The sequence below is a fragment of the Typha latifolia genome, chromosome 11, assembly GCF_019914945.1.
Source record: "Typha latifolia isolate L0001 chromosome 11, TyphaL0001v2, whole genome shotgun sequence".
NCBI classification, from domain to species: domain Eukaryota; kingdom Viridiplantae; phylum Streptophyta; class Magnoliopsida; order Poales; family Typhaceae; genus Typha; species Typha latifolia.
The window spans coordinates 8,043,345-8,062,239 of NC_133096.1; the positions used below are offsets into that span (position 1 = coordinate 8,043,345).

Below are 18,895 nucleotides of genomic sequence, written 5' to 3' on the forward strand. Positions count from 1 at the left end.
GTCTGGTTCTGAATTAGTAACTGAAATCCTGAAGTAGTAACTGAAAACTAATGCAAAGGGAAAGGGTTTTTCTGGTGCTTAATCTTTATGAAGAACAGTCAAAAAGTTAAAGATAGTCAAAAGGAAATGAAATGCCAATTCTGATAGTTTCTGATACTGCTGGCAATCATCAATATGAGACATACTAAATGCACTAATAGGTGTGGGTTAAACAAAATAGTGAGAACAGTTCAATCACATTTCTCGTGGGTGCATTCAACATTCCTCTTCTTAATATTATTATATTTCAATAGATTTCTGTATGAATTTTCCAACCGTCGGAACAATCAAATCAGCTCAAGATTTATATATGTATATCTTTGATTGAGACATATTTTAGTGCTACTTAAACCGAGATCTAAATTTTGCTTCAGAATATGAATACAGGAAGGACAACAAAACTTAAAATTATATCATAAGTAGACAGATACAGATAATTTTTTTTTGATACAGATCAAATAATTTTAGGATAGAAGATCGGCGAATTGAATTTTAGATGAATTAATATTTTCTTTGAGACAATTTAACATAAAATAATGAGAGTTTCAAATAAAAAATTTACATGTCAAATACATATAAATCTAATAAAATCTATTTTTAGAAATAATATAAAATATATTATTAGTAACAATATTAATATTTACTATCTAAATAAGTAAAATAAAAATTATACGTAAGATATCCGATATTTGTATCTTTATTCAAAAAATTATATCAAGTATTCGTATTTAAAAAATTAATTTCAACACATATCCGTATTCGTATTCGAGCTCGAATTCGAATCCTTATTAGAATATGGTAGAAAAATTCTTATCCAAATTTAATCCGTATCTAACCGTCAAATACAAGCAGACATATCCTTTGGATTTGGTCCTTTGTAAGGATGAATTGCATGACGTGCATCAAGGTTAGAAGAGTTGACTTAATTATTTAATCTAAGGATTAAGAGGAGGCCACTGGCCACGACCCTCAGATTCGCACTATCTATTGGATTAATTATAACTCATACCTCATTTATGCTCTCACACGGTTCGCCGTCCTCGACTCAAACACACGTGCGGCTCAGACCGAGCCGCTGCAATTTGCCTGAAAGGGAAAGTGGCCGATCTTGTGGACCAAAAACCTGAGCCCGTTCGTTTTCTCTCTCTCTCTCTCTCTCTCTCTCTCTCTCTCTCTCTCTCTCTCTCTCTCTCGGCTCTCGCTCGCCACGACGCCATCACATCTCGATTCCGCACCTTTCCAGGTTCGCCTTCTATTCTGCGTCTCGCTTTGTCCCGACGATACGATTAGATCGATTTCATCTCTAAATCCTTCTTAGTAGATCTTGTGGCAACCGATTAAATCTACGAAGTGCTCGGATTTCCCATTCTTCCCGTTGTAGATTCCTATAGGTGGTGATACTTTGGAGGTGTTCCTGGTCAAGAACAGTTGGTTGTGTTCTTGGCTCTGTGCACGTGATGCATGCAGGAATTAGGGTTTGGCATCTGGATAACTCAGCTGAGGTTAAAGTAATTAGGTTATTTGGGTAAAGCAGTGAGCTTTGATCTAATTGCATCTTATAATTGTTTTTTTTTTTAATGTTGTAGTGCACATGAAGAGAGTCTGTAATATGCCCTTTTACCTTTTGTATGCTTTCTTGGAAGAATTTGCCTTTGTAGAATAAGAAAATAACATATGTTATGATTCTAATTTTTAAAACTTTGATAAGTGTACGTTGATCCTGTAGGATTCCTTTTTGGACGGTGCGGAAACTCGGAGTTCTGAGCAATGAGGTTAGCATAATCACTACCTTCCATATATCTAGCTGTTTCATTGTGCAAATAATTGCTTGCTTTCCAAATCACTTCCATAACCATCAAGGATTCTGCGTAATTTACCAATTGGAGGCAACCTTAAGGGTTGCATAGTAATTCCCCTTCTTTAGTTTGATACTTTAAAGTTGAAATTAGCGCCAGTATCCAAGCAAGCTATGGTTTATATAGGAAGTTAGGAACATACCAATTGATATTCCAATACTTTTTGCAGACCATGCATTAGCGAGAGCCTTATGTAGTTGGATACCCTTATTTTCTGGGTATGAAGCTTATGGATCCTGATTAAATCTCTTTTGTTCCCTCTGGTGTTTTAGCTACTGATGTTTGAATTCTATATTGTCAATATGCTTTATGATCTTTCTTTGATTTTTCATGGTTGGTATTCCCCATATTCTCTAAATGCAAACACAATATCTCTTCTACATAGAGTAGGAGAAGCCTATTGATCAGGACATATGTCAACACCAAACTATCTGAGACTTCCTTCGTCCATGCATATAACTGAATTGGCTACTCTTGTCTCCATGTCTTGAGGATGAAGTAAATGCTTGTAATGGGATCTCGGAAGAACCAGGACCACCCATTACAATCTTAACTACAATCTAGAAACATCTCAGCAATTTTCCGTTCTGGAAATGCCATATGCATCCTTGGTTGGCGTATGATGTTTGATCTGTTCATTCATGTTCTTCATCAGGGGTCGTGTGAGATGGAATGAGGAAAACTTAGATGAGATTGAATCTAATAAGCCAGTGAGGCAGAAAATTACTGAGCCTAAGACGCCCTATCACCCTATGATTGATGATGATGGTACATCTCTTCTACTTCATATGTCTATATGCTTGTATTTGTATAATGGAGGTGCTGATTTCTCTTTAAAATCCTTTATAATTTTGTAATTATTTTAGGTTCTGCATCTCCAAGATGTGCATTCGATGAATGCCTGGATGATCCTGCTCAGGCAGAAGCTATTCTAACTGCTTTAAATGATGTAGCTTCCTCTAGCAGACAAAATTCCAGAAATGGGGGTTGGACATCCTCTGAAGATGAAGCAGATTTCATGGAACAAGATGATGGTTGTTAATTGTTACTTATGGTTGCTTAGTCTATATATTTAATAGTTAATATATTTGTTTTATTTGCGATTGCTCTCTTTCTTTCTTTAATTCTTGTTTTGTTTGATTCATATCTGAATGTATTGGTATGTTTGTCCTATGTTTATATGCTGCTTTTGTATGTAGAAGTTTTTTGATTCACTATATTCTGATTAGACGGTTTTTTATCTTGTTAATATTAATTGTATAGGGTCCAGAAAAAATGAGGATCATGTTCACATAAATGGATAAGAAAAGAAAAAAAAACACTCTTAAGCTTGAGCCATGTTCTTAACTTTACTGGTCTCTTATAATTCATTGAGCATGTCTGTTCATTAATCTTAACAGGTTACTATTGGTGCCATTTATATATTTAATGTAAATTGTAGTGCTGCATTATTAAGGGTATCCAATTTTTCTCTGAGGTGAAAGCAATAGGATAGCTAGACTGAGATCATTTGCATTTACTTCCATCAGATCATGGAATTTAATAGTTAGACTAAGTAGAATCCTTTTCACTCTAAAAACATTATGATTTAAGAGCGTCTGAAATTTCTACTATGATAGATCTTTTATATCAGATGTGACATTTATTTAAGAAATCCTGGTAGCATATTAATAGTTCTGTTTAACCTTTAAATCTTGTGGCTTCTTTTCCACCTTACTAAATATTCCCTTTCTCCTTTCTTTGTCTTAAGGTAAAATCCTTTTGTCTATTGCTACCCCAAACCCTCTGTTTAGTTCATGACCTAATGAAATGGGTTTCTTTCTTCTAGGTTTGCCTCGGCTTCTGGAGATATATATGTATAAACAAGATATTAAATGTATCTTGATGGAGTGCCTTTTGTTGGTTCATCTTATCCAGTCGACTGCAATCTCATATAGTTCTCAATTCAACTGTTAAATTAATGCTCTCATTGAACACAAGCTGAATTAGTCCACAGTACTCTGATTTGTATCTGTTAAACGTGTAAGTGTGCCGTTAGTAGAGCTATTTTGCATAGGATTTCTAATACTGATTATATGAGCATGATATATATTATAGCGATACTTCTATTCCTCAAATTCTTTTTGCTGCAGTGCATTACCTCTGGTAAGTTTGATTGAAATCTTACTCTTGCTCGTAGTCTTTGCTGTAGAAGTATAATTTCATTGATACAGGAGTTGTTAAGGGCTTCCTTTAGCTTTTCCTTAGTTTGCTTGATTCTGCTTCACCTGCTTACTGGTTGCCGCTTACAGTAAGGACACACTAATTAAAAGATAGCACTGTGTACTAAGATATTGCATTATTTTTCCTAGATTCTGAAACTGATAGAGCACAGTTAAGTTTCAAGGAACACCGCAAAGCCCATTATGATGAGTTCCGGAAGGTGAAGGAACTATTACGGACAGGGTCGCTAGCAGGGGACGAGGTTGATGTATCTAATGGCAGGCAAGGAAATTCTTCTGTGCCTATCACAAGTGATGCTGGCCTCAGCGAAGTCCCGAATGCTAACCTGAATCGTCAGCAACCAGAACTGCATCCTCCCCACGGTCGAGCTAATAAATGACACCAGCAATTAAATCCAACTTGTGGGTGGGTTCATGACCGACTTCTTTTGCCCTGTTCTCTAGCAAACAAGGAAAATACGAGTTCAGGACCGTAAAAGTTGTGGAGGTCATTTGTTTCAGTTTTTACTACAACTTTCGAGGTTTGAATCTGAGTTACAATGAAATAACTATTTTCATATTGTTTCCTGCAAACTTTTTGACATTCAAAACATAATATGACCCAGTAAAAACTTTTTGACACCAAGGCACTGCCTTGGTAGACAATCTGTGCATTTCTCGAAGATGTGCATCTATTTGAATTTCATTTCATTTTATTTGTGATGTCAAATGATTATTGTGACCACTTTGTGAGCATTGTAGATAAATTGTTGTCGAGATTTCATGTCACAGTGCTATTCATACTTAAGTCATGGAGGTATGAAAGAAATTCCTTCACAGTAAAAGTCTTCCAGAATTTGTACATGAAACTCAAAATTGTGCTTCTATTTTTAGGATTACAAGACAAGGGTACAAGGTAGTTCCTTTTACATGAATAGTATCACATCTTTGAGTTTGTTACTGGAAATGCAAGTTTCGGCAAATCCTTCCTCAAGATCTTGCCTGCAGCATTCTTCTGTATTGAATTCACAAAAATAACACGACGAATCTTTTTGTATGGTGCAACCTGCTCCAGGAGAAAGATATTAACCTACTGTCAACAGTTAAATAATTGAAACCCTAGTTGGACTACTAATTAAATCTGGAGCTAGACAAATGATGTATGGATATACCTGTTTGCCTACAAATTCTATAATCTGTGCCTCATTCAAAATGCTGTGAGGTTTTCGTAATACAAAGGCTACAGGAATTTGACCTGCTTGCTCATCAGGGTATCTGGCATTGGAATAAGATTAAGAAACACATCTGGTATAAGCTATTCAGAAGTATTTTCCTTGATGAAGGAACTTGCCATATTAACATGCAACTATTTGGAATAAGATTTTTTTTTATCTATATTTTTCCCCATAAAGATGATTGTATATACTTACGGAACAACAGCAGCCTCAATAATATCTGGGTGAGTCTGAAGCAAGCTCTCTAGTTCTGCGGGAGCGACCTGCGTCAGCATAAACTTAATCTACTAGAAAAGAAATACCTAGAAACTAAGAAGGTATAACTAGAGACAGATCTTATGAAATATTAGAGGGAACAAATAAATAAAAAGGGTGAAATGATGAAACTATACTATATGACCAAGAAAAGGTGGACCAGAGATGCTAAATAAATGATTGTCCCTATTTTTTTTCTGAGAAAAATGGGAAAACCCATTAGAGAATAATATTAATATAGTTAGGAACTACAAAGAGAAGAAAAGGTGGAAATTTTGAAAGAAGCCTTAGAAGTATAATAAACCTCGTAAGAAGACAAATGGGCTATAGATGATTACATTTACCTGTAAGAATGAAAGCCTTTTGTTGGAATATTCTTCTATTTCTTTCCTTCCATATTTGCCACCATAATAAACAAACCAACATATCCCGGCCTGCCCGAATTCTTATTAATATTATTAGATCTCCGGTCTAATCAGTAAACACATATTCATGGGTTTGGAGTTATTGAATGTCCAATTTGCATGAATTAAGCGCCAGTATAATATAAGAGAAATTTTAGAATAGAATAGTTATTCATATTTATTATCCGTAAAATGGGATCTTATTTTAAAAATAATTATTTCTATATTCATTTATATTTTATAATAAGAGAGTAAATATATATAATAATTATTTTTGTTGTGATATAAAGTGAAGAAAAAGATGATTTTTTTTTTAAAAATCTTTTATGCAATTATGATAAATATTCTTTGATTTGATATAAAATACACTAATGAGATCGATATTATAAGATATAATTTTTAATAAATAATATTATATTTAAAATATAAATATTATAATATTTAGTTATTATTCTGAAATAAAAAAAACTGTATTTCATAATAAGAAAGAAGCCATTTCTGAACGTGAACAGGAGCTTACTGAAGATATGATGGTTAGATTCATTTACCTCCACAGAAAAGACGCAAATAGGGTCATGATTTATGAGTGAGTAACACCTTTTCTCATAAGAACATCCTTTGTATGACACAAATAAAGATTTGGACCTATAGATGATATTTCCCTACTTAACATGCTTTAAAATGCAATATACAAGTAAAATAGAAAAGACAATCTCACTTATCTTTAGGTTCTTAAAACTAAGAGAAGCAAGGTCATAATTCTCACTTTATCGTGTGGTTTGACCTAATTATAATGAAACATTTATGTAGTTTTTAACTTAATTATTTAACCCCTGATGTATTGTTAATGAAAAGGTGATTTGCCTTCTATGTATTAAGTCACGGGTGAATAATACCTTCGTTTTAGAGATCTTAAGGAAGGAGAAGTTGGTCCAATAATTAGTACTATCAAATATAATAAAAATAATAATAATATTTTACACTTTGGTCCAAACCCCAGTGAGGTTAAATACTGAAGTGAAAAAAAAAATATTCCTGATGTCGTGGAATTTAAACATAAAAATATTCCTACAATGCACAATTTTACTGACCAGAAGAAAATAAGTAGTTACTTACCTGGTATCCCTTGTACTTTATCAATTCTTTCAACCTGTCCAAAAGAACGAGGAACCCATCTTCGTCGATAAAGCAGAGGTCCCCAGTCCTCAACCATCCTTCGGAGTTCAATATCGCGGACGTCGATAGCTCATCGCCAATGTAACCTAGACAGTTATGGCATAAAGAGTGGATATGATATCATTCAAAAGTGCCACCAATAAGTTAAATAAAAGGATCGAATTTTTATTTTTATTTTTATTTTTTTGAACATTACGCACCCTGCATAATTGTTGGTCCTCGGATCCAGAGTTCACCCTGCATCGTTGGGGACAAAGCTACGCCAGTGACAGGATCAACGATCTTTGCTTCCATGCCCCACACAAGACGCCCTACGGATCCAAGCCGTTGGTTCTCCTCCGGGCTCTCTGATCGGAAAGCACCGCCCGTTGATTCCGTCATTCCATATCCCTTTCACACGAGATATCCGAAAGGTGAGGAGTCAGTCAATCGGCAAAATGTTTCTAGTGTTGCAGCTTTGCAAACTGAGCTGACCTGGGCGAGCTGCGCGTGAGGGAAGGCAGCCAGGAACCGTCGGATCAAGTCGGTCCCAATCGGCGCGCCGCCGCAGCTCGCGGCCTTGACCGAGCTCACATCGCTGCGGCTCTTCTTAGCCGCCTGCTCCTTCTCGCGTGCGCCCACGAGCGCGAGCACGCCCGGCGGGGCCAAGGCGAGGTTGGTCACCCGGAACTGGGAGATCGCCTCTAGTGTTCTCCCCGCGTCGAACCTCGCCGACGAGATCACCGCCGTCTCCCCAGCCGCCACCGATTTCAGGCAGAAGACGAAGCCGTAAACGTGGAAGAGCGGCACCGTGATCATCAGCACGGGCGCCGGCCTCGTCGCCGGCTCAGAGGCAAACGGCGCCACCTGGGCGATCAGATTGCGGTGGGAGAGCGCCACGCCCTTCACCAGCCCGCTGGTCCCCGACGAGTACATTATCGCTGCCGTATCCGACTGACGGATGTCTTCGTCTTCGGGGATGTGGACGCCAGAGTCTGCGTTGAGGAGGGACTGGAAATGGGGGGAGTCGAGGAGGACGAGGGGGAGGTCGGGAGGGAATTTGGGGGCGGTGGAGGAGGTGGCGAAAGCGAGGGAAGGGGAGGAGAGCTCGACAAGGCGGGATATCTCGGACGAAGTGGAGACGGGGTTGACGGGAGACGACGGCGCCGAGGGAGAGGAGGGAGAGGTAGAGGAGAGGGAGGTCGAGGCGGGGAGGGGAGACGACGAGGGCGACGTCGCCTTTGGAGATCTTGGGGCGGAGAGCGAAGGAAAGGGATCGAACATTGGAGAGAAGGGAAGGGAAGGAGATGGAATCGTGGGTAGAAGGATCGAGGAAGGCGGGGTGGGAAGGGAGAGGGGAGGGGAGGAAGGAGAATAGGAAGGAGGGGAAGGAGACGGAGAGGGAATGGGGAGGGAGTCGTGTCGGGGGAGCGGAGGCTGTGGAAGGTTCTCGTCTCGGCGCAGAAGCCGCTCCTCGGGTCGATGGAGGGAGCCGGAGGAGCTGCTTCCGCCATGGGGGTTTGTTTAAGTTTAGCCAACGGGGCAGGTTACAGGGGGATTACGATTTTAAGTAGAGTTAATGGCAGCAGAGCTGCTATCCGTTACAAATGACGCCGCCCGTTTAACTTTTTTAACGGTTAAATGCACGTTACTTATCCATAAAGTTATATATAATTTTTTAGTACCAAATTTAGTAGAACTGTTAAAATGTTCATCTCACTTAACATAACTTAAATTGTCAAAATACTCCTATCATATTTATTAGACAAAATAATTAGAAAGAATATAAACGTTTTAGTAATTTGATATATTTTATTATAACGGAGTATTCCGATTAAAAAAAAATACTACTTTAATCAAATTAAAAAAACTGTACAGGAAAGTATTTATTTCACGAATAAGTACGAATAGTACAAGTATATTTTTTTCACCCAATTTTTTTTTTTAAAAGGCCAACTCGCATTAATTTAGAATTGGTGACAAAATAAGCCGACCCAGATTAGTGTCGTGACAATAACAAATAGAAGAGATGAGTCATAATGACGTGGCGAAGTTTCAACTTATTCTTTTTTTTTAATAAATTAATAATCATAGCTACTAATTAGGCTGAAGGTATTTGACATCCGATATAAGTCCGATAAATTTAAGTTGAGTTCCTATTCAATGGACCCACCATTTCGGTTCATACGACTTTCGAGTTTTGGCTTGTCCTCTTTTCCTCCTGACAATTCGATTAAGGTTAGCATGATAGATTGTTGAAAGAGAAAAGTGGAGACACACGAGGGAAAACAATACGAAGATGCCTCCTCCTGTCCGTTTTATCTTTACCAACCTTACAGAATGAAGATCTTTGAAAATATCCTCTTTTTGGCGTCGTCTCCTGGGATGGTGTTACAGTCATCTTGCAACTTAACGACCGTCGCTCTTTAATCCTAAAACACATCAAGATACACGAGTTAATAGTTCGATGATCAAATATTGTAAACCCCACTCGAAGTAAACAAGCTCCCAACGAACAATCCATGAGAGAGCCATTCAACTATTCAAGTATCCGAATTTGCGATTGTCATACTTAGCCATGTAGGTTACGAAAGACACGGATGGCCTCAAATTACGGAGCAAAACGATGTTAATACTCATTCACTGATAGAATCAAATTACAGAACAAAACGATGTTATACTCTTTAAGAATCACACACAAGATGCGGCACATATCTGATTCTAATAGGACAGAGAAATTCAAACTTCATACGTCCACATCAGAGAGAAACCCATAGGCAAGGAATTCTACTCCATTATAAGGATCCTGCTGCAATTTTTACAGATGGATGTCCTAATCAGTCTCCTATTGTTAAGCTACAGATAGGATGACAGAAATACTCCCTCGTATACCTTTTGTCCATCAAAAATATTTCCTTCCTATTGATAGTTTACTTCACCAAAAGTACATTCAACATACTTTTATTACACCTTGATTATTCTAAAACATTTACATTATACTAATCTTACATTCAACAATTAAAACAATACGAGCAGCAATAACATCCACACCGATCAGGATGTGGGATATTCTCTTGGTCATAATCTCATCAGCACCTCTGAAATACTACCCCATCAGAAAGCAAGAAGAATAGTTGTCTTAAGATGCGGCTAGAATCCTAAGTTATCAAACCACCTGTCAAGAGACCTACAATTTTTCAGTTCCTAAACTTGGAACGGCAACTGCAGATCCCTCATATAATGCCTGACCTAATGGCATGTCTCTACTGTGCTCTGCCTGACCTAATGGCATGTCTCTACTGTGCTCTCCCTTTCCTTCCGCAGAGTTGTCACAGAATCAACAACTATCAGTTCCTAGAACAGCCACTCAAAGAATTGCTAAACACTATACCAAATCAGACTACCAAAACGGTTTAGTAAATTCCTTGAGCTTTTCATAACCCTTACTTCTGGAGCTATAATCTTGTCCTTCCCGAAGAATCGCCAAGAATACAAAATGATTTGGTAACCAGCTTCATGACCATGTATTTCAAGGTTTCCCAAGCTATCAATTCCTAAAATGTTTTCAGTATACAATACTTCAGGAAATCCCTGGAAACCTTAAGAGTGATTCACAGGTAGCTACCCTCAGAAAGGAGAAGATCAAAGTATAGCTTTCTTAAATGTCACAAATGAAATAGTAAAAGAATGAATTTCTAAAGCATGCTCTGAACTATAACAGGAATCAACTTAGTCCTTGTGATTCATTTAGAAAACTTATCTACTTGTTACTTGATTTCAGATTTGAGGCTCTCTATTGTACTAGAAACCAAATAAAATGCATCCCACCAATGCGGGATCTAAGGCAAATGCCTTTTATTTGGTTTTCCATCATTCAAAACTTCATTGTTCATTAACCTGAGGATCACCACAATTCAACACTGCTTCTATCTTAATCTTTCTTTCTTGGTCTTCACATATCCTTGTGACACCTTACATTTGATGAAGTGCTACAAGATATCTGAACTATCTAGCACTTCTCATAAATCATATCAATTCAATCCAACTTCAAATAAACCTTAACACAGCCATTTTACTCCATCTTTTCTGAAAATTCTCATGGCACTTGCACTCATCCTAGTTAACAGCCGAACAATCTAACCCTAAAATATGATCAATAATGCATCCTACTTAGAGAGTTCTTCAATTAAGGAATCCATAAGAATTACAAGATATACCTACAATTCCTAAACTAAGCAATCATCCTAAAATAGTTCAACGAGTAATATACTCTCCAGTCTCCACAGCACCCTGATAGTAAACTACATGCCAACATCACTAATTCACTACGAAATAAACCTCCCTATTTTCTTCACCCTTGTACTTAAAAAAAAAACAGACTAACAACAAATAAAATAATAAAGGCTTAACTAGTTATCTGAACCCTCAAGAATTCGCAATACATTAAGATGGTTAACCTAAGGAATAAAAGATCAGGCCATAGAGAATATATCACCATTCTTATGGAGACTTGATAGAGATAACCCATATAACCTACTCACATCACAAATAAGTCAATAGTAGTTTTCCTTGAGTATGAATAGCCCAAGGTATCGTAGAAAACAATCATGTTAACTAGGGACATGCTGCTATGTACTGCAATGCTCTTACAGAAAAACAAACTTACCTAAAAGAACCACAAGGCTTCTAAAAACTAACTCAAAATTTTTTCACGAGGTTGACACCTAACAACGTAAAATCTTTCAGCAATGAATACGTGGGTTTTATGACGAATAAATCAAGTTCAAGTGACAGAAGAGATGTGATGGGAAATAGTTCTGGTGCATAAAATCAATATAAAAATCAGTATATTGTACAACAGTCGGGGCGGCCGGGCCGCCTTGGCGGTTTTGGTATAATTTAATTTTTTTGCATTTTTTAGTCGGCATAATAGGTGGTTCTAGTAATGTCATTCCGATGATCCAGCAGAAGTCAACAGCTACATAAATTAGTCATGGAGACCTTAACTTGAAATACCAATTTAACCTACCAAGCAGGTGAACTTGCAAACATATCTGTATATTTATCTCTTTTTTTCAAATATTTAAAGAAGATCGGAGACAACTATATGACAACTAAATATTACAGCTACAACTTTCAAGGAAAAAAAATCCAATTTTACATGTATGCACATTTCTTTGCCATTATCTCACATTTTAACTGCAACAGGACACAATTTACATGTAATAAGCAGTAATATCGATCTAAAAAATAAGATACCCATTTGTTCCAGAATATTCTCAGTGTCTGTCATCAAATTTCAAAATTCATTGTACCTCAAGTATTGCATGTTCACATTATAACAAATACGAACATACTAATTAACAGAACAACATGAACAATAATACAAGTAGTTGCACACTTCTCAAAAATAACGAACAATATTTTGATTCCCGGGATCAGCGATCATAAATAAAGCCCCTCCTGCAATGTGATGCATTTTCCTAGTGTAGAACAATGTTACTATAAATCGAGTCTTCTAGCACTGCCCCCAATAACCACTGATATTGACTACTCAGCATTATTACTTAAAGAACAGAAGCAAGTAAGAATTTTCATACACTCTAATCATTGAAGAGTAAATGGCAAAATTTAGAGAGAAGAATAACTATATATCCCAGGATTAACCAATGTCTTCACAAGGGTGGTCTCATCTATAGGAAGAAACAAAATGTACACTAAATATGAAACCAAATAAACCAAATGAGTACCTCCCTGCACCTCAACCTGAAAAGAAAATGTACCCGCACTATGACGTGGCACTCCAGGTTGCCCTCGATCAAAAATATGACCATTATCACATGCCTTGTGAAAGAAAACATGTATATACACATATAAATTAGAACACCTCCATGCACATTCACTAAATTAGTAATCAAAATCTACAAACCAACCTCTACTACATCTGGTAGCGGATACTGAAGAATGGATAATGAATTTGGGTCGTTGGCAGTATCAGCTACCCCGTTTGCTGTCTTCAGTATTAAACCGTCATTTCAATAGCACTGTCAAGAGATTCTACAGCATCACCAAAATTCTTAACTTGGTGATGGCATTGAGAGCTATGTAAGATAATGGAAAAGAAAGGGCGAAAGAAAGATAATGCCTCCTGTATGCACAACTTCGACTAGTAAAATAACACTGGAAACAAGAGAAGCATGGGTACTGGGACTGAACAGATTAAAGCACTATATCAATATAAGGCAGGCCAATTAGTCACAAGAAGTCAGCTTAGCAATAAAGGAAGAAGGATAGTGGACTGACCACAGGGAACTTTTATAATTGGAGGCCCTTCCACAAAAACTAGTCAGCTTAGGTACACTAAGTTCAAGCTAGAGCCATCAAGCTCCAGATTTTGCAGAAGCCACAACTTAAGCTGCAGATGCATCACAGAATGTAATAAGTTCGCTGACTTTCTCAAAACTTCAGACAGAAATCAGAAACCCACCCAATAATTTATATGAAAGAGGAATGGAGGAAGCAGAAGTGAACTGCAATCACAGATCTCTAAAGAAACCAAAATAAAATCATTTCCTTTCATGGTGAGTTGAAAAGATCGAATACAAAGTTTTGCATGCATTATACCATCAAGATATTCCCATTCTTACAAAAACAAATGAACATCTCAGATGTTGTTCTGTGAATCCTGTAAGGATTCAATCTTAAAAAGGATATTTATAATACATCACCTAAACTTCACAAATGGGCATGAAGAACATGTGATGACCCAAAACTTTGTTGTCAAATCTAAGCATGAAAGCAACATCCTATAAACAATTTGAAGTTCAGGAGGCAAACACTTCGGTAGGAGCAGTTCTGCTACCTCATTTTACTCTACCTTCTGTATCATCTGTGACCTTTAGCTTCTTGAAAGAAGAACAATTCAATTACAAATTGTGTATTTCCAATTGGCGCATCACAACAGCTGCATATCATCTCATGTAAGCAAATTTTAGTTTGAAAACCAGCAGGCGCAAGTTTTTCAACATGTTGAGACTTGAGATAGCATACAGAACTATGTTATGTTTAGCTCTAAAATCCCATACAGTACAAGTTATAGAATACTCTCCAAGGCCAAAGATGTAATAGTCAGAATTTCAAACTTGATCTAGATGGTATATCTAGATGACATGGAACTTTTACACTGCATTGAGTACAATAAAGAAACTGTGAATGGTTATGCACTAATAAAGCAACTATATTGTGCTGCATAGTTGGGCATTAATAATGTGGTGTGAATGATAATTCTACAATATATGTCCTACTTTCACCGTGACAAGGTAAAAAGGACAATCTTTCAGGGTAACTTGTTAATCAGAGTAAATTGCACCTTGCAGGAAGAGGCCTCCCTAGTTCCCTTATATGGTCATGACTAAAATAATAAATTGAACAACACCAGGCATGCCTGGGACATTCAGAAACAAATGGGATATTAAAAGAAAGTAACCTCATCTTTCAAGAACAGAACCTATTTTCCAAATACCAATCATCAATATCTATAAGTGAATTACCTCTTTGTTGGTTATTTATCCGTCATTCTTCAGAACAAAGCAAAAGATCATCCCTCCGCTTCATATCATCCCTCTCTTGCAAACAAAATGCAAAGATCAAAAGAAAGAGCACTATAACTTGTAGACAAACTATCCATGAATTTACTGATATTTAAGATCAAGATGTTGAACATTGTCTACAGTGTAGCGATGAGGAATATGTTACATACAAAGGTTTCAAGACTGAAACTGATTTTAGCAATAAAACCAATATGCCACACCTTGCGATGCAAGCAGCATTATAGGATGTGCTTTTTATGATCAACTGGATCGAAGAACAAATTAATCCTGCAATAAAAGTATATTGGATGGAAAGTGACAGCAGATATATTATCCACCAATACCAAAGATGCCTGCTAAAGAACAGCACGAGTGTCACCAGTCACCAACAAGTCGGCGCCACTTCCAATGCATGTCTCTCACCTTAGAAAGGCCTCTCAGTAACTCCTGCTATTCAGGCGCAAATTAGGGTCCCTGAAGTTCCATCTAACCAAAAAGACCACGAGTCCCTAGTTCCCCTTGTTGCAATTCCTTTTTTCGCTGCTCCTCTAATGGATCTGGACTCTTCATGATTCTTCTCTGACGCCTATATTATTTTAAGAAAGAAGTGTTACAGGTAGCATACATACATCATGCAAATAATCCATTGTTGGCTGGATCTTGTAACTCAGCATCTGGAGTACCTGTCCTGTGCATGCTGAGCAGGAAATGTCGGCATGAAGTCCTTCGACTTAGGTAGAGGAACTTCACGAAACCAATCATGCTTAAGGGCATCTTCTGCAGATATGCGCTGCATCAAAAGAAGATAAAAAAGCCACATTAGATCAAAAAGTAATAATATCCTTAAGAAGACATTGAAAAGTACCTACTATTGTTTCTATTGAATCACCTTCTCAGGATCATAAGTAAGTAGTTTGTTCAGCAAGTCAAATCCAGCTTCTGACAGTGTTGGACGACCAGAAAATGATGTAGGTGGGAACTTTTCCCTTAGCTTGTTATACCTGAAAATACAAGGGAGATATAGTTTTTCATTCATATATGCATTACCCGGTGAAATGGCGAGCGGAAAGCATGCCAACTCTGAAGATCATTGTAAGTTAAACAATGACTTTGGAGAAAAATAAAGAGGAGCTTACGGTTGCTTGACGAAGTTGGCTTTCACACGAGGTAATTTAGCAAATCCAGGCCATATCTTCTCATTCGGCGACCCAAGTATTCTAAATATCTGGCAGAAAGTAACTTACTGCAGTTATATGACATTACAAAACAAAGTGAATCTATTTTCAATAGAATAGAAGATACCTTGTCAAGTTGGTCGATCTCGGTCTTCCCATTGAAAAGCGGTTCCTTAGCTAAAAGTTCAGCCATTATACAGCCCAATGACCACATATCAATAGCAGTCGAATACTCTTTTGCTCCTAAAAGTAATTCTGGTGCCCTGCCATTTACAACACAGCACTGAGCCAGAGATGAGCTAGAGCAAAATGCAACCTAAAAAATATTACTAAGCCAAAGCCCAAAAAGAAACTCCAATTGGAAAACTGAAGCAAAGATATTAGTGAGATGATGGTAAACCTACCTGTACCACAAGGTAACTACCAACTGAGTGTAAGGCTTTAAAGGGCTCCCATATTGACGAGATAGTCCAAAGTCGCATATTTTCAACTCGCCACAGTTATTCAAGAGAAGATTTGATGTCTTTAAATCCCTAGAAAAAGACTGACAAATTTAGAAAGAAAAACACTAGAAACCTATTTCTCCAGTGTAGCAGGAGTGAAGAATAATAAGGGGAAAATTAAGAGATTACCTATGGAGTACCCAGTTATCATGAAGATATTTTACGCCCTCTAACAGTTGGAGCATTAAGCACTTAACCTCGCTTTGGCTAAAAGGTTGTTTCATCGTCTCCATGAGCGCTTTAAGATCATGTTCCATGTACTCCATTACCATAAAAATACTATCAAGACTGCTGCCTACAACAACTTCCTTAACATCAACAACTGATGGGTGATGAAAAGATAATAATATATTTATTTCTCTTAGTGAGGTCAACGGGAAACCCTCTCGTTCCTTCTCCATCTTTACCTTCTTCAATGCAACAACTTCACTAGTCTTTTTATCCCTTGCTCTGTACACAACACCATAAGTACCTTCATCAATCTTGTTGAGCCTCTCAAACTCATCAACACTTCTGCATCCTTGAAGCATATTAATATATCTCTGTGATGGTTGTGTAGGTTCAGGGGTTTCAGCTCTATCATCCTCACCCTCAGACTCTGTTTCAGACATCTGGTCAGATAAATCATTTTCTCCATCAATATCCATATAGTCATTCCTGTTCACATCCAGCTCCTTGTATTCCTCCCCATGTTCTCCTCCAGAATCAGATGATTTGGGTGCTGACCCTCCAGAGCCTTCTCCCACAACAACCTCTCCAAGCTCAGGGCTTTGCACGTTCTTACGCAGCCTTTTGTCTGCCAAATCTGCAGGGGAAGGATTTTTCTTCTTGGGCCTGGTTTCCTCTTCATCCTCATCATCGTCTCCATCTGCCCAGCGAGAGGATGAAATGTGTCTTGGCATATGGTCCTCATCTTCATCCTCTTCCATCTGCCCAGGCTGCAGCTCATCTCCCAAGCGTGAATTGTGAGGTGAATTGATCGAAACATTAACATCAAGAAGCAACACATCAGAAGCGCGCTCTGTGGTTAGATCCACCACGTCAACTGAAGTGGGCGGGATATAACCATGAGGCAAAGGAGGAGGCGGTGGGAGTTCGGCAGATTCCACTGATTCTCTCCTGCTTCTAGAATTAACAGCAGTGGACTTCTTCCCATCATCATTATTCCACACAATTGGTGAGAACTTACGCTTCTTGCTTGGAGATGGCAACGAGTTGCCGTTCTCCTTGTCCTGAACGCCATCAGCCACCACAGTAACATCGTTGGCCACAGGGTCATCAGACCCGCTCCCACTTGACAGCTCCCCAGGCTCACGATCTACCAATTTCCGGAAAAGCTGACTCTTTTTCCTATCATCCCCACTGCTGCCACCACTTGAACGGTGACGGTGGTCGTACCCATTCATCGACTCCCACTTCTTGACGTCCCCATGCCTATCCCTAACCCTATCTCCCAAGTCACGTCCACGGCTCCTGTCGCGGCCCCCATCACGGTGCCGATCCAGGTGGTACTCCTTCCTCCTCGTCACTTCTTGCTCCAACTCCCGTTCCCTAAACTCGTGGTCTCTGTATCCCCCGTGCCGACCCGCGGCCATGAAACAAATCCAAGAAATTGGGGGAAAAAAAAACAAAACCCTAGTAACGAGAAAAAGGCCGTTTCCGGCGACTCTAAACCTCTTAATCACGTAAAATTGAAAGAATATAGCAACGCATCAATCAAAAGGTATGGGGCTTAGGCACCGAAACCCTAGAAGACCAGAAAAGAACAAATCGAGAGGGGCGAAGCTAGTAGAAGTAAGATCTTAGATTGGAACCCCAATTCAGACGAGGGAAGCAGTAGAGGAATCGAGAGATCAGACCTGAGGAGAAGCGGCCTATGATCGCATTTCGTTCCCTCAAGGCGACGCGAAGGGGTTTTCGACTTCGAGGGGCCGTGAGAAGATAATAAAGGTTTCGCTGTTTTCTAATGTAACAAGTCAGTATTAGATTAAGAGGGTATGCTTCGAGTGGCGTCAAATTCTTTCGTTCCTCCCGACTTGACCCAAGGCTAAGGTAAACAAGTCCGTAAAGTCGGCGACTTGTTGCAGCAGTTCTGTATTACAATATGAAAATGGCAACGACTCGCGTCAAGAAGCCTCCAGATATTCCACCGCTTAATGACTTGCATAGGTAAGTACAAATCCTGGATCCTATAAAATGTTGATTTTCCCTGGGAAACTGCAGCAGGAAACAAGTTCACATTGAAAGCCTGTTCGGAAGGGAAAGTAGAATACAAGATTGGATAATTTTTTTCTTTTCTTTTTTACCAGTATATTGGGAAAACATTCTGTTCATTAGCATACAAGAATTACACCATAGAGGTAGAGTAGATCAACATCAGAAACAAAAAAAAAAACGTGATATATTTGATTTCGCTAAACTTGGTTTCCTTTCCACATGCATTCTGAAGTTGCCTGTAATCAGATCAAAGGATCAATTGCGCA

General features: G+C 38.3%; 2 protein-coding genes and 1 pseudogene across 21 annotated transcripts; 1 reads left to right on the plus strand and 2 right to left on the minus strand.

The window, feature by feature from the left end:
* Window positions 1–1,087: 1,087 nt before the first annotated feature.
* LOC140797269 (protein phosphatase inhibitor 2-like) lies at window positions 1,088–4,762 on the plus strand. 3 transcript variants are annotated; one of them, XM_073150591.1, is made up of 5 exons: window positions 1,088–1,282; window positions 1,766–1,811; window positions 2,551–2,663; window positions 2,762–2,929; window positions 4,247–4,762. In XM_073150591.1, the coding sequence occupies exons 2-5, from the start codon at window positions 1,807–1,809 to the stop codon at window positions 4,495–4,497; spliced, it is 537 nt and encodes a 178-aa protein (XP_073006692.1). In that variant the 5' UTR covers window positions 1,088–1,282; window positions 1,766–1,806; the 3' UTR covers window positions 4,498–4,762. The 3 variants fall into 3 exon arrangements, with proteins under 3 accessions (XP_073006692.1, XP_073006693.1, XP_073006694.1); XM_073150592.1 differs by lacking the exon at window positions 1,088–1,282 and adding an exon at window positions 1,292–1,564; XM_073150593.1 differs by lacking the exon at window positions 1,088–1,282 and adding an exon at window positions 1,317–1,547.
* Window positions 4,763–4,914: 152 nt separating this feature from the next.
* On the minus strand, window positions 4,915–8,688 carry LOC140797267 (4-coumarate--CoA ligase-like 9; annotated as a pseudogene).
* Window positions 8,689–12,775: 4,087 nt separating this feature from the next.
* LOC140797266 (cyclin-dependent kinase G-2-like) lies at window positions 12,776–18,423 on the minus strand. 18 transcript variants are annotated; one of them, XM_073150573.1, is made up of 12 exons: window positions 16,542–18,386; window positions 16,314–16,442; window positions 16,037–16,172; window positions 15,871–15,959; window positions 15,624–15,735; window positions 15,418–15,524; window positions 15,158–15,320; window positions 14,956–15,022; window positions 14,696–14,770; window positions 13,449–13,560; window positions 13,079–13,202; window positions 12,776–12,989 (listed from the first exon to the last, which is right to left on the minus strand). In XM_073150573.1, exons 1-7 carry the CDS (start codon window positions 18,005–18,007, stop codon window positions 15,221–15,223), a joined length of 2,139 nt encoding a protein of 712 aa, XP_073006674.1. In that variant the 5' UTR covers window positions 18,008–18,386; the 3' UTR covers window positions 12,776–12,989; window positions 13,079–13,202; window positions 13,449–13,560; window positions 14,696–14,770; window positions 14,956–15,022; window positions 15,158–15,220. The 18 variants fall into 18 exon arrangements, with proteins under 18 accessions (XP_073006674.1, XP_073006685.1, XP_073006671.1 ...); XM_073150584.1 differs by having other exon boundaries at window positions 14,696–15,320; window positions 16,542–17,978; window positions 18,272–18,423; XM_073150570.1 differs by having other exon boundaries at window positions 14,696–15,022.
* Window positions 18,424–18,895: the final 472 nt, after the last annotated feature.